This window comes from Trachinotus anak, unplaced genomic scaffold, assembly GCF_046630095.1.
Source record: "Trachinotus anak isolate AG129_WGS33_773 ecotype Australia unplaced genomic scaffold, CSIRO_AGI_Tana_v1 ptg000032l, whole genome shotgun sequence".
NCBI lineage: Eukaryota > Metazoa > Chordata > Actinopteri > Carangiformes > Carangidae > Trachinotus > Trachinotus anak.
Genome location: NW_027273883.1, coordinates 23,389,124 through 23,415,000, shown reverse-complemented (window position 1 = coordinate 23,415,000; position 25,877 = coordinate 23,389,124). Strand labels below are relative to the sequence as shown.

General features: G+C 42.6%; 2 protein-coding genes across 2 annotated transcripts in view; both read left to right on the top strand.

Annotated features, from left to right (window-relative positions):
* Positions 1–18,316, top strand: part of LOC139612671 (furin-like protease kpc-1) — a 180,786-nt gene extending 162,470 nt beyond the window's left edge. The window contains exons 17-19 of the mRNA XM_071468476.1: positions 4,234–4,357; positions 10,756–10,925; positions 15,195–18,316. Coding sequence (XP_071324577.1) covers positions 4,234–4,357; positions 10,756–10,925; positions 15,195–15,413 — 513 coding nt within the window. The 3' untranslated portion in view covers positions 15,414–18,316. The remainder of the gene's footprint in view (positions 1–4,233; positions 4,358–10,755; positions 10,926–15,194) is intronic.
* A 4,910-nt stretch (positions 18,317–23,226) lies between these two features.
* Positions 23,227–25,152, top strand: pou3f2b (POU class 3 homeobox 2b). The gene has a single exon (XM_071468475.1). It carries the CDS (start codon positions 23,524–23,526, stop codon positions 24,667–24,669), a length of 1,146 nt encoding a protein of 381 aa, XP_071324576.1. The 5' UTR covers positions 23,227–23,523; the 3' UTR covers positions 24,670–25,152.
* The last annotated feature ends 725 nt before the right edge of the window (positions 25,153–25,877 follow it).

Below are 25,877 nucleotides of genomic sequence, written 5' to 3'. Positions count from 1 at the left end.
TCTTAAATATCACATTGACACCTCCAAATGTCGTAGATTCAGGTGCGTTGGAAAGCACCTGAATCTAAGACCTTGGCATCACAATTTATTGATCACCCTAACATTAGGATGATCAATAATTCTGCAAAAGCAGTGGGCGGGATACTCTTTAAAAAACTGTCAAAAGCTAAACCTAAATAGATTTATAAGGGATTCAAGAGGATTCAGATTTGATAAGCAGATTCAGATTGGGGTACTTCAGTACCAGTCACGTTGTGGCAGCATATCAGACTTGATGGTTAGATTGAGCTACAGGTATTTTCCACAGAAGACATTCTGACATGTCACAGGAGCGGGAAAAAAGCACAGGTGTAAATGACAAACTTCACGACGTCTGAATTCCACATCTGCTTCAGTTTAGGGTCATGTTTTTGTGCTGGCTGAACAGATGCCACATACTAAACATTTAGTGTTTAGTGTTTAGTGGATGACCACTTAGTTAAAGAAGATGTTGCTCATTTGCTTTTCTTTACCTACATTTTCTCGGTCAGGTGGCATTTCCCCCGCCTTCCACATAGTGTTTCAAACCTCGGGTAATTCATTATTAAAGTGGTGCATTGGCAGTTTAGTATTGCTCATCGAAAAAGTTGGTGAATTTGTAAGAGTCAGAAAAAATACAGTAAATGGCTGATGAGCTTGATTCATTTTAGTCCCTAGTATGAGTCAAGCTCCCAAAACACTGGACCCTGCTTCTTTTAATAGACCCTATGTTCTTGATAAACAGCCACATCCTTTAACCTCAGAGCCCCAGTTTGTAGCAGGCTTTCTGTTAAAGTCCCTCCAGCCCAACCCAAGTGTGATATTGGGTCAGGCTTGTCTCTCAGATATTAGAAAGCTCCTACAGAGACACAGGAGACATTATACATCTGTTGTCATAGGTTGAGCAGTGCTCCTTATAGTAAATTAACTGTAGCATGTAGAATTAGTGACGTCTAAGTAGAAATAAATTGAGAATCACAAAGCAGTATCTCGATGTTGCCTGGTTCTTCTTTATCTCCTCCTCTCTGTCCCTGTCCCGTCCCACCTCTGTGTTACCTGCTCTGTCTGAACTCCTTTCTCCTCTCAGACTCCTCCTCTATTGCTGGTTCTCAGTTTCCTTTCCCCGACACTCACTTGTTTCGATATCCTGCCATCTCTCCCCTATCTCTAATCCTCCCACCTCTCTTTTTTCTTTCTCTTTCTCTGTAGTTTCCCTCTCTGGCTTTGAAACTCTTTCCCTCTCTCCTCTGTTCCTCTCTTTCTGCTAATCCTCTCATTTTTAGTCTCTCTTTTGTCTAGTTTAATTTCTCTTTTCGTTTCTTTGCTTTTCTCACAGTTTTTATTCCACTGTAGTTACACATCATTTTAATCATGGCAGTAGCATAATAAGTGGTTTATTTCTCCCCAATTTTTGGTGATTTAAAGGCAACTAGAGGCCAATTTATATGGAGATAAAGTGCACCTATGGCTGAAACCATCACCAAACATGACAACATGATTTTCTACTGCTACATAAAAGTGTACTGTAAACGTACAGATTTCAGGATTGTGCCAGAGGAGTAGCTTTATGTAAAAATGATCTTCAGCTCAAATAAAAACAATCAGGCAGCTCAAAATATTTAACTCATGACGTTTCCCAGCGACAGCAGGGTCGCAGCTCCTAGGAGAGCCATGTCGAGTCAGTAGAAAGGCATGCTGGGAGGCTGGGAGGCATGAGAGGCATATCGATCTACCTGTAGCATCCAGCTGTTTGTTTACCAACAACAAATCAATGTGGTGCTCGGCTGGGGGCCGCCGTGCCTGGCCTCTGGTCTGCTCAGAGCACTCACACATATACTCTCACACACAAACGCACGGTATTCAGACCCCTTCACTTTCTGCATGCTTTATTGTGTCGCAGATTTAATTTTACATGGAGAAAATTGACATTTTTGCAAATCAATCTACACTCCAAAAAAGAAAAGATGTTTTTAGAAATTTTCATTACAAAAATTCATTACAAATCAAATCCTGAAATCTCAGAAGTGTTCAGAGCTGTTTTTAAAGCTGTAATTGCTGCCAAAGGGACTTCTACAAAATACTGAATTAAGGGTCTGATTATTTTTGTAAATGAGAGATTTGTATTTTTTTTTTATGAATTTGCAGAAATTTCTGAAAACAAGCTTTCGTTTTGTCATTATGGGTTAGTGAGTGTAGGAGTTTTTGAATCAATTCACAGTTAAATCTACAACACAATAAAGTGAAGGGGTCTGATCCTTTCTGAAGCCACTGTAGAGTATGCACACACACACACACACACACAGGTATGCTGGGCAGCTGCTCTGTATGATATAATGAAGTAAGTCTGCATGTAGAAGTCAAAGTGAGATTAACATCTTTATTTTTAATCATAAAAGTGGGACGAGCAGCAGATATCAAATGTGCGTACTTTTCTATGTTATCTTATTTTTTTCTGATGGTTTTAGGAGTTCAGCTGAAAATACTGACGTAAGATAAATGACTGAAAGATATGAACAATTATATAAATGACATCACATGATAGATTGTTCCAGTTGAGAGGACGCAGGTCCTGTACCTCACAAATGAACTTCAGAGAGTACAGACACTGGTCTGCCAGGAACACAAGCACCAGACTACAGACCAGATTTATTTCTTTATAGCATGTAAGTGATAGTTTGGGCGATTTGACGAGGGCTAATGTTTGTGAGGTACTTATCTACGGTCAGTGTATCATGTGCAGTAGACTCAGATCAGCGAGTTCCCAGGTTGGAGAAGCAGCCAAGAGCACCAGCATAGAAGTTGAGTGATGTGCTGCTGTGGAAGGATTCAGCACAAAAGGTGTATTTTAGCCACTTTTAGAAATACTCACAGAAAAGAACTAAAATCAGTTTAAATGTATGCTTTATTTGGGATATTTTCACCGTTGTCGTCGAACAGCCTTTTTCAATTACAGTTTAGGAACAAGTGTAAAGTCTGACTCATGACTATATCATGTGACTGGAGTCCACACCTCTGCAATAACTGCCACCATCAAACTACACGGTATCAGCCTGAGGTGTCAGGAACACAATGAGCACTGGACATAACAACGTCTGTTTTTATCCCACCTCATGTGTCATAGTGGAGGAGAATCTCTGGCACCTCATGATGTCCAGACAGAAGGAGTAACCTCATTTTCTTTTTGCCTCTTCTTGCTGAGTTTGACAACTTCTATGACATGTTCTCTGAGAAATAGGACTTTTGTGCACACCTGTAAACATGGTGAACTGATGTTGTTGGTGCTGCCAGGTGAACAGTGAAGTTGGTCGCTGGCATCACCTCAGCCTTTATTTTTATAGGGACAAGTAAATAGCATGGAGCAGTGCTGCATACATCAGTGTTTTTGTTGGGTTTTTTTTTGCTTAAGGTACTTTGTGATGCCAAAAAAGGACAAAAAACACAAACAGTGATACATTAAAATGACCATAAACCTCACTGACGAGCGCCAGACCATTCATTACTACATGACCAATTCCTCATTCACAATGATCTCAGTCATGATGCATTTTAAGTTTGGTGCATGAGGAGTTTAACATACTGACCCCTGAACAGAGCAGTCTGTCTGTCCAGATGAGGATTGACAGAAAAGGGTCTTTACAGTTTCCATTAGATGCACCACCAGGCCACTGAGCATCTTAGGAGCCTGTGGGCTAAATATTATCAAAATGAATCAAAACTTCACATATTTAGTTTTTAAAAATGTGGTGTGGCGGAATTTTATTGTCTTCTTGTAATGTATCATTTTAACAGGCTTGAGTTTTCTGGGAGCTGCTTGTGACCCCAAAGTAACACAATAAATTAAACATGAAAAGATCACTGAATACACAAACTATTTGCAGCACAAAATAGGCCACTGTCTCCAATGAATGCAAGTTTGCTTGACTGTATGCTTGTCTAATCTGATGTGTGTGTACATGCCATGACTTCTCTTCTGTTTCAGGTTAAGACAGCTAAAGAGACAGGATTGTATCTTTCCAACCCTTTTTCGAGAGGGTTGATAAAAGCTAGATGCTGATAGTTTCAGTGAACAACACTTAATAATTTACTACATCGATCAAAACATATTGTCAGTCATCAGTGATTCCTCTTTCTCTACTGTGGATGTATAATGTCCACTGTTGATAGTGTTCATCATGAATCATTTTATGATGCTCTTGCTGATGTGTTTGTTTCCAGGTAACTGACCACAGAGGCACAGTGAAGGGCTGTTTGAGGGGAAGTGAAGAGGAGGCAGCCGGATCCTTGCTCAGTGTTACACTCGTCCTCTTTGGCACCTACCACCCACACAGGACCGTGCACGGTATGTGAAAGTATCAACCATTTGCAGAACTTTTAACTACTGCAAACTTATTGTAGAGCAGTGGTCGGCAACTGGCAGCCTGCGGGCCAAAAGTGGCCCGCCAGCGGTAATATCTGGCCTGCCAGATTATTTTGATAATCAGTTTTTTTTTTATCATACAATATCGAACTGACAGTCTCACATTAAGCTGTAGCTAATGTTGTAAATAGAGACTCTCCTCCCACCTGAAGATGCTTATTATACTTTTATCCACATTGAGAGTGAATGACAGACACAACTGTGTCACATCGGGAGCAGCACAGCACCTGGTTCTACAATAGATCTCTGTCACAGCAGTAACAGTTACCCACAGAATCACTTCCTCTTTAGCAATTTTGTCTATAAATGAAAAGCTCATGAATATTAGTTTTGAAGTTCTATAGTTCAAACAAGCTTTTAGCTTTTATTATGAAAAGTTCTGACAGGAAGTTCCAAAGTTTCTGTCGCTTGCTGGACCTCTGAAATAGTGGACAAGTGACATGAAAAAATAACACCAGTTCAGTGAATCAGTCAAATGTATATATGTTACTGTGGCCACAAAATAAAGTAAATTTAAGTTGTATTTTTATCAATAAGTTTCTTAAAATTAGCCTTTGATTATGTTCTAGCCGCTATGTGATGGGTTAGGAAAAGGTTTGACACATGCATGGAGTGTACTTTTGTTAAACTGCATCCAATGAGAGCCAAATTAATTCATGCACAAGTTTATTATAAAGCAGAAAATGAAAAATAAGCACATTTCATAGATAAATGTGCAATTCTGACCAATCTCAAGTTTCTGGTAGGAAGTAAAAACTTCCTGACTCTTCTCTCCCAACACCTCCTGCCTTCCACCTGCCATCTCTGCTTCTTCAGTCGAGCCAGTGTATTCAGGAGGAGTCAGTTGGGCCACTGACCACAGGGACTGTGATGTGTAATTACAGCGTGACCCCTGGCTGCCCTTCCCCAATCCCACCCCCTCCTCCACAGTGTGTGTCAGCTCCCCTGGTGCCCACGACCTCCACACACACAAGCACACACACGTACACGTCGTTAGCCACACCGGCACGAAGCTACAGCACTGTCCTCCCTGTCTCTGCCGGGGGTTTTAGGGTTGTTAGAATCACTGAGGCATGCTGGGAGAGAGACACCGAACCAGACTTTTCTGTTGATCTCTGTCAGTGGGGGTTCCCACCGGTCACGGAGGTCCTGGAATATCATGGACTTTCGATAAGAAGCCTAGAAAAGTCAGGGATCTGTGAAAGTTAAGGAATTTTACTGATGGTTTGATTATATCTATAACTTTATCCATATTTACCTGATTAACACAACCTTTTAACACAACTTTATTTAAAACCAGACTGCGAGGAAGGAAGGAAGGAAGAACTGCTCTAGCTCAGTTTATTAAACCTGGAAAGAGATGGAAGAGTCGTGGAATTTCACCTGAGGGCCACAATGGGAACCTTCTCTCTCTCTCTGTGTGTGTGTGTGTGTGTGTGTGTGTGTGTGTCTTGCTCTGCTGCTCTCTCGTCTCTTTCTGTCAAGATGCTGATCTCTCTGTTGAGAAATCAATGGCTCTCCCCCTCCTTCTCTCCCTCTCTCTCCATCCATCCATGTATCCCTCTCTGTCCTCCTGGATCTAACCCAAGTTCAAGCTGTTAGTCAATCTGCTGTCTACACACACACACACACACACACACACACACACACACACAACTCATTCACAGGTTCTTACAGTGTTGCTGCTCCTCAGTCTCATCCCCAGTGACATTATTTTGTAGTTTACACACTGTGCTCTGAACGTCACCCCCAGCCGTGACGTTGTGATTATCATTTCCAGACGAGCTCCTGTTTCTCTGTGTGTTGAATATGTTTGAATGCTGTTTGGAGCTTAACACATAATTAAGGAAATACCTGGAAATTCAGGGAAATACATTTCCTACGTATCTTACCAAGACTTGCATGAGGAGATCGATACCATACTCGTGCTAATTATGTAGCTAGTGCCAACAGGCTATTAGCTTATCTTAGCATAAAAAGTGGAAACAAGAGAAAGCAGTTTACATACAGCTAAAACACACAAAATATAATGTGTTAATTAGTGAGCTTTAGAGGTGCTGATATGCTGACTTTTTACTTTAATATAGCACTAGGCTAGATGAGCTCCGCTGCCTCCAGTCTTTGGGCTAAGCTAAGCTAATCATCTCCTAGCTCTAGCTTCATATTTAGCATGTTAACTTCAGCCTGGCCAATTTTCTCTTCCAACTCTCTATTTTTCTATAATAAAGCACATAAGTGTATTTCCAAATGTGTTAGTTATTAGAACATATACGTGTCCTATTTACTAAAATGGATCATATTGAACTCGCTTGTACTTATTCACCTTTTTTCACACGAGCAAACACAGACTGTTTCCGCCAGCTGTGATGTTTATCTGCACACAGTCTCTCTAAGTGATACACCATGTAGGCCTAAAAGTTCCTGCCAAATACATATGCACATACACTACATCTCCAAAAGCATGTGGACACGTGAACAGAGTATGTGTTTACCACTATAAAGTGCATTAAACACATATGAGATTATTAATCATTATTAATCAATGCTGCCATAACTGATAAGCCTCTACTCTTCTGGGAAGGCTTTTCATAAAAGTTTGGAAACAGGCTGCAGGCATTCAGCCACAAGAGCATTAGTGACACTGGGTACTGATACTGGGCATTAAGGCCTATGCTTCCGGGCATTGTCAAGTTCCTCCTCACCAAACTGGGAAAACCTTTCTTCATGGAGCTGGCTTTGTGCACAGAGGCATTGTCATGTTGGAAGAGGAGCGGGCCAGACGCAAAGTTGGATGCATGCTATTGTCTAAAATGTCTTTGTATGCTGTGGCATTGATATATCTCTTAATTGGAACTAAGGAACTAAGCACAAACCATGAAAACAGCCCCAGGGCAAAAGCAGACAATGGTATGTGGCAATGTGGAAGTGTGCCAGCATACGGTTTTGTCTATATAATATACAATGTCATCTAAGAATGCTTATCATTTAGCTTCAGATCTGCCTGGTCATGTGTGTGTGAGCATTTAGCAGGGAGCTTGTGAAAGTCAGAATATTTGTCTGGGGAAAGTCACAGTCCTTGTCCAGACAGATTTAGTATGACTAGAGGATCTGCAGTTTTTACTGGAGTGATTTTAATGATTTCTGTCCTGTTCCAGGTCTACCCTGTGATTATTAAAGACCACACACATCCCAGTGGGAGCAGAAATTACTAAGCAACTAACATATACTGATTTCCTGTGACCCCCTGTGTTCTCTGTTAAATCCTCTGTACCTCTTCAATTCATTGGAGTAAAACAGGAATACAGTTGCCAGTTAATAAGGCACATTTAGCCTAAACTATTGCAGTCTAATACAGCACCCCTGCAATAAATCCTACCTTCATGCACCACAGACTGCAGCCTCCAAATGACCATCAAGTTAAATCAACACTTACTTAACATAACAACCTTCATCAAAACAGGTTTTATAGCAGGGCTGTTGTAGTAGAGTGCATTTATTTTGGTAAGGAAACTGGCAACTCAGTGTATCTGCTGCCTTTGCTGAAACTAAACTGATTTCTGGGTAGGATTTGCAAATATGTACAGTATATTGTCCAGAGAGGACAATATCAGGGACAAGTCGACAAATGTGGGGAAGATTGTAGGAAAATAAAGATCTGACTCATTTATTTAATTCTATTATTATTTAATATGTACCCCTATGCTGAATATGTACCCTAAAATATAGCCAACCGCATTTGCTGAACAGAAAGTGTGATAGTTGTGATGTAGTAAACATGTTTGCAAATATGATTGTTTTTAGAGAAAACGTAAATCAGCAATCCACTTAAATTGCTCCCTGCCAACATCCTCCACGTTTGCTTTCTGCCAAGTTACCCTGCAGATGCCTCGTGGGGAGCTCTACACTCCTGATGTGTAGGATGAATCTACAGCTCCAGCCTGTGTGTCTTTTGTGATCCAGCATCATGCGAGTGTGTTTGCGCATGTTTCTCCGCCTCTGTATGTGTGCGTGCCCCCATGTGTGTTTGTTTGGTGGATGTGTGGCAAGTGAAGCTAAATTGCAGTGATTATGTGGCAGTAATTGAACAGGGATGGTGTGTTTAATTGAGTTGTTGTGTCCTGATGTTTCTCTGTAGTAGCAGGAGCCGCCGTGCTGACAGGTGCCTCGTCTCGCCTCGCTGAGATTAGAGTTTTTTATACACCGTCACATAGGCTTTGTTGTGTCTTTTTCAGCTGTCTTTTCTGTGTGTTTTGGCTTAATGGTGTTTGTTTGGCTGAGGGGCATGTGTGTGGGTTTAACTGTTGCAGCAGGTAGAAGGAAGTGCGGTTTATGAGTTGCTTCTCTCAGCTCTGACAAGTTATACACATGATGTTTATAAGGATGTATAGTCCCTTTGTGTGTGTGTCTACCTGTCTGTCAAAGTGAGTATGTATGGTCTTGCTTACTTCCAAGCATGCATGCATAGTTGTGTGTCAGTGTCCATATATTTGTGCAGGTGTCCTGGAGGAAACTGTGCATGTATCCTTTTGTGTTTGTGTCATTTATGTGAGTCCGTATACAAATGGTATGTGCATGTGCTGTATGCCAAAATATGTGTGTTATGTGCATGTGTGTGTGCATGTGGCTCTATCTGATCTGCCTCCTGGGCTCTGTGGCCCAAATCAAATGGTAGGAAACATCAATTTCACCATCCCCGCTCCTCCTCCTTCCTCCCCCTCCCCTCCTCTCTCCTTGTATAATTTCTCCCCTCTTCTCCCTCTCCTCCCCTCCAGCTCCTCTCCTCCTTCTCTCCTCCCCTCCTCAGTGTATTGCTCTCTGCGGAGGTGTGATTATGCTACTCCTCTGAGCACCAGTGATCTGAGGGTTCAGTGTGTGTATGCATGTGTGTATCTGTGTGTGTGTTTGGTGACTGGTTGGTGATCTGAGCAGCCTGGCGCTGGGTATTGTGCGGCGCAATTCATGGACGACGTCTCCAGATGAATGCCTCCATTCACAATTACAGCCTCTCCATTAGCCGCAGCCCTCACCGCCTTGTTGTTGTCTTTTCTTCTTCTCTGCAAAAAAAAAAAAAAAAAAAAAAAAAAAGCAATTAAGCTGGACAAAAACAAGTGAGAGCACAAGCAGAGTACCTGGAAAAAGAAAAAAAAACAAAACAAGGGAAGGGCTGTGTGTGTGTGTGTGTGTGTGTGTGTGTGTGTGTGTGTGTGTGTGTGTGTGTGTGTGTGTGTGTGTAGGGAGATGATTCTTCAGTTGGGGTTCACACTACTCACTATCTCTATTTGATTCTCAAGAAAAGCCTCCTGTATTTATTCCAGCATTCATTCACTCATGTGACTGCAATTTCCTCTAAGAGACTCACACAACTACTCAGTGTCTGATATGTATTTTTTATTTTCCTCTTGTACTGTAAGTGTGCTCGTCTTATAGTTCCAGGACAAGCACAGGAAGTTGAGGAAACCCCTTTAAAGGGGTTTACATGTCCAGTTTCAATTTTTTTTTCCAATTTAAAATACTGAATGAAAATAACAGCTGCATTTTATAATATATGATCAAATATTTTCACACAGCAGGATGTTGCTTTTAATTTAATTTTGATTTTGCTAAAGAAATTGCAACAAACTGAATTTAAAACAGATTTGCCTAATTATTGCCATGTAAGCATGGCATGATTTACCTGTGTCCTGAAACACAAACACAATCCCTGCATCACAACCTTTCAGGGCTATTCCACCTGCATGTTTGTTATACATGTACAAGCTAGCATCATAACCAAATGGCCATAGTTACTATTACTTATAAAAAATACCATGTTCACCTCTTTATTTTGGTCGTGACACATTTCCTGTGAGTGTTTCACAATAAAAGCCACCACATTTTGCCATTTGAGCACTGTTAATGTGACCTAGCAGCAGTAGCATTAGCAAAGTAGCAAAGTGTTATGTTACAGTAAGTTAGTGCAGCTCAGCCCTCATGTGTGGGAATGGTGAACACTGCCACTGCCATTAAAAACTATTATATAGGGAGGTAATTACAGTACAGCAAATACAGTTAATGTCCATTGCCATTCATAAATGATATAAAAATTTGATTTTATGAAAAAGGATTGCAACCATAAGTACAGTATAACTTAGCTAAATTTTCATCTCTTACTCCAGCCCATTTGATGCTTTCAGGGACCTAATACCCATTTCATCCTTGGAAACGTTTTATACATTTGTGGAAAATTTAGTTGACATTTGTATAAAAACGTAGCTATCGAGGCAGACAGTCCCAAACAACACTTTAACAGTGGTTCTGTGCTTTCTCCTTTTGTACTTCAGAGAGACCCCTGCAGAGTATTGTGTCCATGGGGTTGCGTCACCCTGTCCCTCACAGTGGGGTGTATCAGAGGGACCGGTATCCCCCTCTGGACCTGATTCAGTGGGTCTACCAAATGGAAAGAGACAGGAAGGTGCGGGCTGCTGATATCACCATACCAGCCAGACCGAAGGTACAGTACTATACACTGGAAAACACGTTTCACACATCACACACTGTGATTTACTATTCCAATAAATCACTGGCGCCACCTAATTTCCTATGGATTTCAATTTCCCTCTGGACATATCTGCATTGATCAACCTCAGGTGTAAGGATGTGCCAGGCGTCGCTCACTGTGACACTGAAGAATGGCTCACAGATCTCTGCCATGTGTGTGTATGTGTGTGTGTCTGCTGCTCTGTGTGCACGTAGGGGTACGAAAGAGGGATTTGTGCAGATGCAGCATTTCTGTTGAACACTGTCATCACCGTCAAGGCTTTAGGATACAAATCCTTGAGTCTGAGTAATAACATCTGAAAATGTCAGAATCATACAGACAGAGATAGGGATCAGACAGTTGAATCAAGACTTGAGATATTGTTATTCCGATCGTATCTGCTCGTACACTGAGTCTAGGCCTGATTATAAGGAACAATTAAATATCATTCTTGCTTCTCCAACAGTTGTGACTGCAGGAAAAAAAAAGAGGGTATGACTTCCTTTTGAAATTAGAGGGCATTTTGCGGTCTACTTAATCATCTTCCAGCTCAGTGTTTGAAGTGAAACAAATATAATTCTCTTTCAGACTCGGGATTATCCTCTCACATCACCGAAGCCTTCTGTCTGTGTCCTTTATGCCGCATTATCAGGCCAATTACAGCTCTGACAAAAAAGTGCCGCCGGACGACAGGTAGCTCTGTTTGTGTGCATGTTGCTGCCCGACATGTCCTTTGCAGGGGTACATGGTCCCCGGGCCTGTAGATGAGTTTTGTAGATGAGTTTTGAGCTGGTGTTAGGAGGCAATGACAATGCCTGACAACGTCTTTACCCTGAGTTCCTCCCCTAGAGGCAGATCTGAATGGATCGTAGAGGCTAGGAGGAGAAATAAATTGGAGAAAAGGATAAATCGATGCTTGGCGGAGAGGCAAACAGACCTTCCAACCCCCGTCCCAGACACACGCACACACACACACACACACACACACACACACACACACATATGTACCAGCGTGGCTTTTTTTCCTTGGGCTGTATTGGATTGGTATGCAGAGCTGAGGAGAGAGACGCTCAGAAAAGACTTGGCCTACAAATGATGTCCTTTGTTTGATCCATTAGGTTGGGGGGTTGGTTGGGGGGTGGATGGGGAGGGTCGTCCCACAGAGACGGTGGAAGGGCTGGGAAACAAACATCTCTGTCTGTGAGCCTCTCTCTGCCTCTCTCTCCCTCACTAACAGCTTCTCATCTAAGGGAGGAGAAAGGGATCAGCTCCAGGAAAGGCTGGTTATCATCTGTTTCTGTTGATGAGTTAGAGGGCATGCAGGAGGTACTGTAGGTGTGTGTGCATTCCACTGCTGAGCTACATGCTAAATTTACCTGTCTGAAGCTTTCAATCTGAAGGATATTTCCAGTTTATTTCCATTTGTGTGTTATTTTTTGTAGTTTTGGTCATTCCCATGATAATAACAGCACTGTGCTCAGTCAGGTTTGTTATTGAAATTATGGCCAAAAGCAGAAAAACAGGACCCTGAATTATCCTTTTTAGGACTCACTCAACAATTTCATATTCTTCACTTCTCCTAAACCTCTCTTACTTTTTTTCTGTGAGGTTTCTTGTACAAGCTTTTCAAGTCAGATTCACTAAACTGTTTATGAGGAGGTCTGCATTCATGAGATTTGATCGTTATAATCAAACTCAACCAAATTACAAGATAAGGCTGTCTGTTCCTATTTGTTTTTTGGGAATGTTTCATTCACAAAAATTATGTGCAAGAATAAAAAGAACTTCACACTGGAGAGCTTGAAGCCCTGTTTTGAAAAATCAGCGGTCAAAAACAACAAATTCAGTAGTGGCAGATGTACTTTTGGGGAGCTGAAAGTATGAGAAAAGATTACAGCAGTTGTCAACACTGCAATAACAGAAGCACAGAAATGAAGAATAAATGGTTTGACACGCTGGCAGCCTGGCTGCAAGGGACGGCCGCGTTCGTCAGATGGTCAGTAGGTTCACCGCTTTGCTCCGGACAGAAATATCACAACTCACTGCAGGGATTACCGTAAACTTTGTACAGACATTCATGGTCCCCAGAGGATGAAGCTCACTGACTGATGATCCCCTGATTCTTCCTCTAACGCCACCAGCAGGTCACATTTTTCACTTATCATGAACAGAAAGATTTCAAGTCATGAAATAAAACTTTAAAATTAACTCTCACCATCTAAGTTTATAAATACATATGTGTGTGTGTGTGTGTGTGTGTGTGTGTGTGTGTGTGTGTGTGTGTGTGTGTGTGTGTGTGTGCGCGTGTAGACATAAATCCCTTTTTTTTTTTGGCAACATTTCAAACATTTAAAATGTAATTGAAATTTGGATGGAGACAACTAGTGAGGCAGACAGCGCCGTAGACAGGCATTAGCAGCTTGTTAGCATGCTGAAGCTAGCATTTTGCTCAAAGCATCACTGTGCTTTGTGCAGCCTCACAGAGCTGCTAGCTTGTTTTATTTCATGAACTCAGAAAGACTAAACTCACTGAGACCAGTACTTTATAATTCTCAGGTCAAACAGGTGTTTTTTCCTGTGGAGAAAAGCAGAGTATCCGTACCTACCAGGCCTGGACCAGTTCTTTATGAGTAGTTCATGCATGAGGCCTGAGGCCAGTCAAACTCAGTCAAATCTAAACTTCAACCTCAGTCGTTATGCTTAGGTTTTTGCTCCATCGCTGCTCTTCCTATCTACACTCCACCACACTAATTCTATTTCTCCTCCACTATTCTCAGCTCTTCACCAGCAACAGCATACGTCGCCATTTATTTTGGCTCGGGAGTTCTCTTTTCACTCCATGTCTTTTTATAGTTTTGTCGTTCATACTGTACGCCCCGCTGTGCTTCTATTTTCATGAATGCTGTGAGAAATAATTGAAAGCGCCGTGTACGCTGCCGTCTGTTGCAGTGCTCCCACTTCCTCATGCCTTGTAAATACTGTATCACTGAAACCCCCGCTGTAAGCTGCCGGCTTGGGATTCCTCACAACTCGGAGACGTCAACACTCACTGAAAACTTGAGCCAAGATCAAATCGTAACTGGAATCTGAACGTCACTGCCCTTGACAGACCCGGTTTTTGATTGGTTTCAAATTCAGCTGTTTGTCCTTGTCTTTTTCCTTGAGAAAACACAGTTGAATCAGATTTGTCTTAACAGCTCATGTCCTGTTTCTTATTGTGTGAGTATTTTCTCAATTTTTTTTTTCACTCATGACATCCATAAGGAGGGGGAAAAGGATGTCAAAGGAGTCACCACCCCTGCTGCACGTGGTGCTGGTGTGAAATGCAACAGACGGAGGACCTCAAGGAGTCTTAACAAGAATGAATAATGTACCACAACAACTATAAATAAAATCCTGGCTTTTTAGAATTAGATTAAAGGGCCACTTCACAGATTTATCACGTGGCTGTCAGTACACCAGTCATGGGGGGAACCACTAAGCCTGTGAAAATAATGTCTTCTGTGGCTGTGGAGGAGCTGTCTGAGGAAATAAGTCCTTGTGATGTCATCAGATTTGGTCCAGGTGTTACAGTGAAGTTTCCAACCAAACGCAGTGCGATTTTTGACCGAATTTCCAGAGCACACATCTGGAAACACACTTAGAGTGTGTCTGTACTGTGTCTTTGTATTTTAGAGAAATCTATGACTATTTTCTTTTAAGGTTACAGTTTTTATTATTATTGTTAATGAGATAAAAGTGTGTTTTCATTCTCACGGTGTTTAGCACATTCAGAACCAAAATGCCTATGTGGTTGCTTTTGCATCTGAAACAAATTGATTAGCTGTTCAACAGAAAAATAATTGATGACTACTTTGATTATCAATGAATCCTTTGCATAATTTTTTTTCTCGTCCAAATAACGAATATTCCTTAATTCTAGCTTCTCCTTTGTGAGGATTTGCTGCTTCTGTTTGTGTTATGTGATAGTAAACAGAGCATCTCTGTGTTTTTGGTCTGACAAATAAGGCAAGTTGAAGACGTCACCTTGGGCTTTAGGAAAAGATGAATTCAACATTTTCCGATATTTTTTATAGATTAATTGATTAAACGATTAATTGAGAAAATAATCAGCAGATGGTCTGATATTAAAAATAACTGTTATATGCAGCCTTAGTTGCTTTTCTTTATGTTTCTCATGTTAGTTTATGTAGATCAAGTTTCCTTGTGTCATCCATTCATCGCCCATTTCATGTCCAACAGTTACAGAAGTCCTCCGAGACACCTGCTGCTGTGAAGGAGCTTCTTGAGACAAAGACCATCTCAGATGATGTGAACAGAGACATCAGGTCCTTACCATCGCAGATCCTCCAGGACGGTGTCATGGCGGACGTGCAAGAGTTGGACTCTTCAGATCCAGGAGGTGGAAGAACTGTGAGCGGGAAGGCAGGGGAAGGGACGGGGCAGTGGGTAGGAAGGTGAGGAAACATATGAGCCATGGTTAAATAAAGACTGTTATTTTCCACCGTGCAGCACGCCACCTGATCATGAATCAATTCCATGTACTGTATTTCGACTGTGGGGCCTCAGCATCAGCAGAGATCATTTATTGTAGATTCGTAACTTGGCTTTAAAACTCAATCTCTCTCCCTGCCACAGAAACACACACAAACATATAAATCCTTCCCCAAAAACAAATAGTCCCAGGAGCAGGCCCCGGCGCTCATCTCCACTCTTCGTTTGCCTCCGGATGTTGCAAAGGTTAGTGAAAGATATGTTTGTCTTTTTCCACTTCAGTGAAGGGTGAATTCAGCTCAGTGCAATAAGAAATGGATTACCCATTTATTAAAGGGGCTGTGTCACTCCTCATTGAGTTGGACAAACAACAAATTAATTTCTAGCAGCCTAATTTCTCACTGTTCTCCACTGAATTTCTGATAACGCTGGATTACCGATCACAGCCGTGTGAGCGCCCTCAACTTTTTATCAAGTCATTAAAAATGTGCCACAGCGGAGATGCTACACAGGAAACTCTCTCCCTTTTTCCTGCACCACCACAACACTGTATACAAAGAGAAACCAAGTGTGGTGTTTCACTAAAATGAGGATATAAAAAACCATTACAAAAAGTTGCCATTTTGGAATCAGCCAGAAACTTTTTACCACTTTGTCTCAGTGTGAAACAAAGATGTCAGAGTAAAATCGCTTTTTTTTTCCCCAGTCAAGTGCAGGTCTGTAGGTAGTGGCATTTTGTAAAGTAGCAGTAGTGTATTGACAGGGCAGTATTGATGTTTCAATTAGAGCAGCGTTACATAGTGCCGCAGCATGGTAACATGGTGCGTCTCCTGCCATCTGCTCTGCCTCCACGTCTGATGAACGAGGCACGTGGGGCTAATCGAGCCGCACATGAGCGATGGGACCGCGAGATCTGTCACACACACACACACACACACACAAACACACTTATCCTATACACACGTCCTTATGCAGAAAAATGGGGGTAGGTGGAGGTTGGGGCGGTGGACGAGGGAGAACTCCTCAGCCCTGCTGTTTAAACAGCCTTCAGAAAGCTTGTGATTCCTCCCCTTCGCCTTTCACATGTGCCACAGAGGCAGCCAGCAGGTTATTCCTCCGACAAGGAAACGGGCAAAAGCAGCAGATGCACAAGTTAAAAATCTTCAAAAGCTCATCTGACAGGCAGACAAAAAAAGGCAACAGCTTCTGCCAGGTTTTCTCGTGCTGGGACGTCTGAAATAACAGTGTGCATTATGCCTGGCATTATTGCCTGCCAAACCACACGAATCAAAGACCTCATTGTGTGGATTACCTCGTTAATCTGTTGATGCCATTAAGTAGTATTGCAGGTGATAATGTGCCAGTTTTTTTTTTCCTCTCTCTCTCTCTCTCTCTCTCTCCTCTCTTATTGGGGAGGTGTAGCGTTAGGTTGGTAATCTGCTTTAAATGCTTTCTGGGGAATGAGACGCGCTGAAACCCAGCCAAGAGAACTCTGCTATCGTGAAGCGCTTTCTCTTAATACAGCACACAGAGGGGACTGACTGAGGCTGCGCCACTGATGCCAACAGGGAAGAGCTAGTGAGCTATACGCCCCACGCCACTTGTTGAAATATATGACTGTATGAATAATGAAAGAGGAAAAGGAAAGTGATAGTGCTAAAGCAGTCCCACAATGACATCCATCACAGAAATGCCTCATTGCTCTTCTTCTTCTTCTGTTTCCTCCTGCAAAAAAAAAAAAAAAAAAAAAAAACTCACAAGTTGTGTCTCTTTGGTGGAGTTAACCAAAGCTGTGCTCTGTGCCTGCCTGAGCTCACACACTTTAGAGGTGAAACCAGAGAGAGAGAGAGAGCGATAAAGAGACAGAAAGAGAGAAAGACAGAGGGAAAGGGACAGAAAGAGAAGTAATCCTCCCTTTTTTCTACTCCCCGGGGTGGTCTCTTCATCCAGGGCCTCAAAGAGGGACAGAATACACCTCCCCACTACAATGGAGGGGACCCACAGGGGCTGTTGCTATCTGAGTCTGTGTGTGTGTGTGTGTGTGTGTGTGTGGTGGGGGTGCAGCTTTAAGCAGGCCTTTGAGTGGCCTAATTGCATTGGAATACAGCAGCCTGAGAGCTGGCTCAGATCACGGCGGGCTGCTGGAGGGGTTAGCACCCGCGCCTCGACATCCACACTCAGCAAAAGAGCCCCGGCACAATGCACACAATTAATGCTCTCCCTCTCGTTAACTCTCTCTCCACTTTTTGTCCTCTCCTACTTTTCTCTCATTCTCCTCCTTCTCACCCCACATCTTACTCTCTCTCCTCTCGAGCTCTTGTTCCTCTCTCCCTCCCTCCCTCCCTCCCTCCCCTCAGTATGTCGTCACTCACCCACTGTATTAATCCTCCCATACAGCCTGTCAATCTCCCTCCCTTTGATGCACACAACAATTACAGTAAGGATGAAAGGCGTGGGTAGGCTCTCGTTATGTAAGACTTGAAACGGGCCGTAGCGAGGATTTTTGATATCTGAACAGCTAATCTGAAATAAAGCCTCAACAACATGACATCTCTGCTATTATGATCTGTGCCTGATGAAAAAGTGCTGTTTTGTTTTTAACTATATATATTTGACAGTAACACAAGAAGTTACCTTGCTGTAACACAGGATATCTTGTGAAGGTACAGTTTTATAAATTGAAGGACAGCAGCCAAAGAAGTCAAAGTCGGCAGGTGGTGAATGTAAAGCAAAGAAATCTCTATCTAGCCATGATTGTTTCCTAAAGATGAGACTATAATAAACCAGTCATGCTCCAGCTGGGATGTTTTGTGTCTTATTTTGATTACTTGGGTTTTATGTCTTATAATAATAGTCCAGGTATCATCGTAGTAAGGGTTTATACATACAAAATGATTAGTTGATTATTTGATTAGTAAATCAGCAAGAAATGAACCTGCAAATATTCTAATAATCAATTAATAGTTTTAGTTATTTTTTAAGAAATAAAATGTCAAATATTATCTTATTTTAGATCCTCAAACAGTCTCAGCTTCTCTGATAAAAAACTGGATACATTTGGGTTTTGAACTATTGTTCAAAACCATTGAACAATAGTTCAACCATTAAAGACATCACCTTATACTGAACCACCCAGACATGTTTTACGACATATAAAAATACTCTGTTTGGAATATTAATTTGTGTCTGATATTGTTTTTCCAGACGGAGTTCCTTCATATTGTTAAAAATTCTTCTTCCAAACTGAAAAATATGAACATGCAAATTTCTGCTGCTACTCAGCACAAGATCCTGCTTCACTGAACACTGCATTCTCAGTTTATGTACACTGGAGATTCAAGTTCACATGTACACAATTGTGTAAAGTTGCATATTAGACCCTGACTGGCTCCAAACTAGTTGTGATGTCACAAATCCTGCTCTTAAACTGAGATTTTAGGTGAGCACAGAGAATCTGTCCGCCTTCAGCAGCAGATGACTGTGAAAACAGCCTTCTACTGTCAAACTCAGCACATACATGATTCATGATTCTGAGTGGAGACCAAACATAACACTAATCAAGGTACAATGAGAAAAACACATTTTTGAGAGGAGTGGGGCTGTAAATATGTTATCTTGAGCAATTTTCACTGTTTCCTGAATAACTGACAGATTAATAGAAGATGGAAATGGATCCAGCCCTACATGCTGTAATTTTCCAGTGAGCTTCATAAAATCCATCCATAAAAGACATGGACCACAAGCTCCTGTGTCTTCCCCCCACAGTAGACAGTAGTCGGTTCATTATATGGGTTAATATAGTCAGACACACAGACAGATCCCAGTCCCTCTCCCCCAGTTTGGATCCAACTGTCCCTGTCTTTAAATGGGACTCAGTGGACTGTGTGTGTGGACCAACCAATGATTTCAAAAACACATCATATTTAACCATCCCCTCCCTTGATTTTCTTTATTACACGAGCTGTGTCTTAATAAAATCTAATTATTTCCGCTCACAGGACGCTTTCTGCTGAGAAATTGGCAGAGGGATGTGAGCTGATGTATGGGGAGACAGTCGCTTAATTAGAGCGTTAGAAATTGAATCTTTACAGCACACGGGTCATATAATTATCCTACTGTTAATTTAACGCTTACATTCTCTGCTGTTCATTTTTATTCCCTTAAATGTAGTGTGGCAGCAGCCCTCAGCACTCAGCGCTGGGTTTCTACAGTAAGAGAGGAGGCAGCATGGCCCCTAATGTTGGCCCCTCTGAGTGACTGTATTACTGAGGACCCTGCAGTCCAAATAACAAGGCTCGCATCATTTATGCATTGTTAAGCCATGTAATTGAAACGAGTCATAGTTTGCATATTACACCATTAAAATAATGTGCTTTGCGTTTCTCCCAACACGACTATTTAAGCCTGTGTGGCGATGTGGTAATTCCTTGAATTACAGCCTAATTACCACAATGTTCTTTTGATTTGGCCGATTTCAATGTTACGCCACAATAATGTTCAATATTACCAGAATGAATTACTGAACCGTGCCTGGAAACTTTTCCTTGTATGACTTAAATCCTGGTGGCTTCATGTGCTGTCAGTGCAGCTGGATTCACATCCATAAAGGATTATTAGCCTATGAAATGAGATCCATTAAAGGCCCAATCAGTAATACTTAATTGAAGAGCTGGAGTTATACATGGAATATGAGCATTTTGTCTGATTCTCAACTGATTCTATAGGCCTGGTTTATATCACTGTTTACAGGTATTATTAATGAAAACAGAGCAACAACACATGGCTGACTTATAATTGTTTACCCTTTGTCCTTTAAAACAATAAAACACCTGCCTGGTCATTAAAATTGATGGTAATGTCATATGTGTAAAAATTTGTGTATGTTTGGAGGGTAAAAAATGATGTGTTTCAGTCACACAATGTACCTATAAAGGACGAATAGAACCAAGTATGCATTTAATATACAATTTAATGGCCTTTAATTTTCTAATTTACACATATTTTATTCTCTTTGTGAGGAACATCAGTGTCTGAGTCTTTATTTGGCCACTAAAGCAGCATCTAGACAAACAGAGAAGCTGCAACTGAAATCAGTGTGTGAAATGAATCCAGGTCATAAAAAGCAGAGAATAGAGAACATTTTATAATTAGCACTTGCCCTTTGTTACATGCCACTGTATTGTGCACAGACCTCAGTCTATACACACGACATGTGTCCCTGTGTGAACTTTTTGAATAAATTAACATTGCTTAGAATGATTTGTGAGCGTGGATATTCAGTATGTCGACTTCTCTGTTTTCACCGCACAGTTTGAATATTTTTGGTGAAAATATTTCTTTAATAACTGCTTTTTTATTGCCTTTTAATTTTACTCCTCGGTCCAAGTTATTAAAGAAATGTTTAATTACAGTTTTAGTCATTTGCATAGTTTAGAAGTTATAAATTGCAGATATTGAAGAACTGTCTGCTCTGATTTATAGATTTAATTTGTGGGCAGTATGTGTTACTTTATTTCTGGTGGATTGAATTGTTATGGGCCTTAGACTAACTAAAAGTGCCTTTTAATTGCAAATATACAGTAGCAATTATTAATGCCTTCTGATATTAAGAATTAAGGGTTTGCTTCAGAAGTTAGAGAGTAGAAACGTACTGCTCCCCTGCATTGGAAGTTTTATTTGTAATTTTTCACACAGTTTGCTTTATCTCACTGGAGTGTGAGGAGCAGCTTTGAGGACAGGCATAATCTCTCTCATCTTTTTCACTTTTTCTAGCCCTTTCTCCCTCTCAGGGCCCTGTGCTCTTTACTCCTCCCTCCTTTATCCTTGCGAAGGCTTTGTCCCCGCAGCAGAGAGCCTCTCTAAATAGAGGCCTTTAGATAGTCCAGGAACAGGGTGGAGGTGGGGGCGGTGGGGTGCAGCAACGCGACTGCCGTTGTTTCATTTACCTCTCCCTATGGCAACCAGCAGCGGACGGCCAGGAATGTCCCCTCTCTGGACAAAGTCCTGGTCCCTGAAGCTGACACCGGGGGACGACAGCTGGGGTGGAATGGAAACCTGCCCTCCCTACCCTGGACTGGAGGCCTGAGTCTAGACTTAATCCTCCTCTTCATTTGTGTGTGTCCTCACTTTAGTGGACGGTGAACATCCAGAGAGGTTTTTCTCACACTTTTAGCTCTAAAATAGCTTCATATAAGGCCAGAAAATCATCTCTAAATCTCTTGGTGATGTAAAGAAACCTGGAAGGCTCTCAGTACTGTTGCACCACGCTCTGCTGGTCCCACACAGGTCCTTCACAGTGCAGCACACAAAATCCTCCACAGTACATTTATTAAAGGAACATTTTGGGAACTAAATTGCTTATTTTTTCTGTTAAAAAATGTAAAAAATCTTTTTAGGCATTCAGGATATAAACCCTCAGCTTCAATCCAGGCACCCTCCCTGTTCTGTGTAGCCACTCCTACGGAGACAGGCTTGTAAAATGAACTTTACAGCCCAGTTGAACACAGAAGTTGATTTGTTTACTTTACGAACTGTTAAAAGTTTTCAAGTCAAAACATCTGAAAGACGTCTACATTTAGGCTACAACACTTCATTGGAAAAATACTAATCTTCATGTTTACAAGCATGGATTTGTGTTTGAGAAAGTGCAGCAAATTCTGGCATCAACCACCAGATTTATTAAAGACTCATACACACTAAAAGGAAAATAACAGGCTTTACACTGATGCCAGCAGTCAGCGCAGGTGTCAGTTTTCCAGATGAGGAATATCCTCATTTCAACAAACTATAAAACTTTAACCTGTATGTTGTAAACACAGAGCATGTGCATACAGGAGAAGGCTGCATGAGGTCCAGCATGGTCCATTTCACTCAGCCTACAATCTAATCCAATTTATCCACGTTTTATTTATTATTAAAATAAAATCAATACGATTTAAACGAGCCTGGGTGTACAAATATCTGGATTTAGAAAACAAACTAGTTGTACATGGTTTTATTCTTACTACAATGCACCACATGCCGTATATCTCAATCCCACAGTGGAGACAGTATGTTGTCTTATCTGTCGTTGCTTCAGCATGCAAGATGTTTTAAAACCGCTTGGAATAAATTAGATTTCCAATGAGTTTGTCATTTTGCTTCGCAGGTACATTAAAATGTCATGGTTTCATTACGTTATCTGAACTTAAAAGTAATGGTTGATTGATAGACTACACGGAGATTCTCAATTTCCTCAGAAACAAATGCTGCTTCAGTCATTTCTTTCACACACACACACACACACACACACACACACACACACACGACACTACGCAGATAACACAGTCGGATTAATATGCGTAAACCTAACATCTTAGCAGAAATGTTGCAGCACCGCAGAAAAACACTTATCTGTAATTTTCTATCAGACAGGTCCAGTCTGCAGCCTGGTATATTTCCGTATACAGATCACATGAATATGCTTCTCATTAATCTGAAATCTAGCTCTCTTTGATGCAATGAAAAACTTTGCCTTGTCTAATCATATCAGGGTGTTTCGCACAATAACAGCATTTATTATCATAAACGTGCGAGTAATTACAGTCAATAATTAACAGCAAACTTTAAAGTCTACTTTAGTAAATAATTAGACATCCTGCAATCAGAGCTTTTCTATTAATCTTCCCAATAGAGGGAAACCTGACCTCCTGGAACTAGACTACCTACAGCCTGAGTCTTGATAGAACATGATTATCAAAGTAAATCAACTGTATCTTACAGTTGCACTGCTGATCCCGGTGCTCCGTCTCCCCATGCTGCACTCCGGCTATCCGCTTCCACGGGAGCCTCAACTCGCACCTCTCCAACAAAGAGAGTAGTGTTTGTTCAGACTTCTCCGCAGCCAATCGCCGCGCCGTTGCCCTTGGTAACCACGTCCATCATCTTTTCAGGTCCAATGAGCGCCGGGGGCGGGGCTGAGTCCAGGTGCGCCTCAGCTTAGACTTGGCAGAGCGCCTGGGAGCCGCCTGTGGGCAGGAGAGGATCTGTCAAATGCGAGGTTCCTTTAATAAGAGCGACCAGTCCGGCTCCGAGAGTCATGGCGACCGCAGCGTCTAACCACTACAACATCCTCACCTCCAGCGCATCCATCGTGCACTCGGAGCCCGGCAGCATGCAGCAAGCCACGGCGTACCGGGACGCACAGAGCCTGTTGCAGAGCGACTACCCGCTGCAGAGCAACAGCCACACGCTCAGCCACGCACACCAGTGGATCACGGCGCTGTCCCACGGAGAGGGAGCCCCGTGGTCCTCCAGCCCGCTCGGCGCAGAGCAGGACATCAAACCCGCGGTGCAGGGCGCCCGGGACGAGATGCACAACTCCAGCAGCAACCTGCAGCACCAGTCGCGGCCGCCCCACCTGGTGCACCAGACGCACGGGAACCACCACGACGGCCGGGCATGGAGAACCACCACCGCGGCGCACATACCAAGCATGGCGACGACGAACGGCCAAAGCCTTATTTACTCCCAGCCGGGCTTCAGCGTCAACGGGCTGATCCCGAGCAGCGGGCAGGGGATGCACCACCACAACCTAAGAGACAGTCATGACGACCACCACAGCCCGCACCTCAGCGAACACGGCCACCCTCCGTCCCAGCATCAGCACCAGCACCGGCCGCAGAGCCACCACGACCACTCGGACGAGGATACGCCGACCTCGGACGACCTGGAGCAGTTCGCCAAGCAGTTCAAACAGCGGAGGATCAAGCTGGGCTTCACGCAGGCGGACGTGGGACTCGCCCTGGGGACCCTGTACGGAAATGTGTTTTCCCAAACCACCATATGCAGGTTTGAGGCCCTGCAGCTCAGCTTCAAAAACATGTGCAAGCTGAAGCCTCTGTTGAACAAGTGGCTGGAGGAGGCGGACTCCACCTCGGGCAGCCCGACCAGCCTGGACAAAATCGCGGCGCAGGGGAGGAAAAGGAAAAAACGGACTTCAATCGAGGTAAGCGTAAAGGGAGCTTTGGAGAGCCATTTTTTGAAGTGCCCTAAACCGGCAGCGTCGGAAATAATCAACCTGGCGGACAGTCTGCACCTGGAGAAAGAAGTGGTGAGGGTTTGGTTTTGTAACAGGAGACAGAAGGAGAAACGCATGACCCCTCCCGGAGGAGCTCTGCCGGGGAGCGAGGATGTGTACGGGGACACGCCGCCGCACCACGGGGTCCAGACCCCGGTCCAATGAACTCTGCTGGACCGCTCCTCCAGGACTTGTTTATCCTTTTATTTATCCCCAAGGTTATATATAAATCACTGGACTATGAAACGATATAGTGGGTGTTTTATGTATAATAGATTGCAGTGAGTATTTACACAATACCTGCAGTGAATATCTGAGAAATGGAAAATGAGTGAGGGGAGGACAGGACATTTTTTTCCTTCCCCAGAGCTAAAGGAACATAAGCCTGTGTTGTGTTCTCCGAGGATACATGCCCAGCACTGTGACTCCAGTCGACGCAGTTTCAAGGTGTAGCCCCTATTGTGTATTGAAATCATACTTGACGAAAAAAAGAGGGGAGGGGATGGAGGGTACCTGGTTTCAGACGAAAAGCATCGCTGAATGGTTTCCATTTGCCACTTTTCTATCAAGCCCGACACATTTTTTTCCTGTGCGTAAAGGGGAAAGCAGAGGCAGAGGCGTTTAGTTTTGTAGCTCCAAATTGTGCGTCCAGCAGTGGTGGGTGGGTGGGTGGTGCAGTGGGGGTCAAAGGAGCTGCGTTAATGGAGTAAACTGGAGGCCAGTAAAGGCTGCAGCCCCAGTCCAGTGGAGTCCAGCTGAGGGTGAGCATCGCCCCGAGTCCCATCTGTCAGCCAGGCAGCACAGAGCCGCTCTGCATTAAAAACACTGCTGGGAAACTGCAGGCCACTCAGCTCTTATTTATTCTGTGAGGACTGTGGTCAGGATTCAGTTATCAACACAGATTATTATTATTATTATTATTATTATTATTATTATTATTATTATTATTATTATTATTATTATTAGGCTATTATTATGACATGTGCGCAGCTCACTGGCTGAACTCCTCAGTAATTGGCCTGAGTGCAGTGATGTGGTAAAAAGTGTATGACCTCTACCATAAGTCACACAGCAGAAGGCTCTAAACAAAAAGTCCATTATATTTTTCAGAAAACAGGCGTTAAAATGTTTTATTTACCCCTCAGAGAGTCTCCCAGCTCCAGGAAAAGCTCCGTGGCGACTGCTTGGATTATCTGGCACTTTTCCACACCAGGATGGGCAACAGATATATAGAGATCTACAAAATGATATGTCACCAACTCTCACAGAACATTTGGATCCACTTTTGTAAATATTGTATAACTTTAAAAGTCATGGCTTCATCCCTTTTTAATTTCTTCACTGGGGCACTTTTTGGATTGATGTTTTCAAAA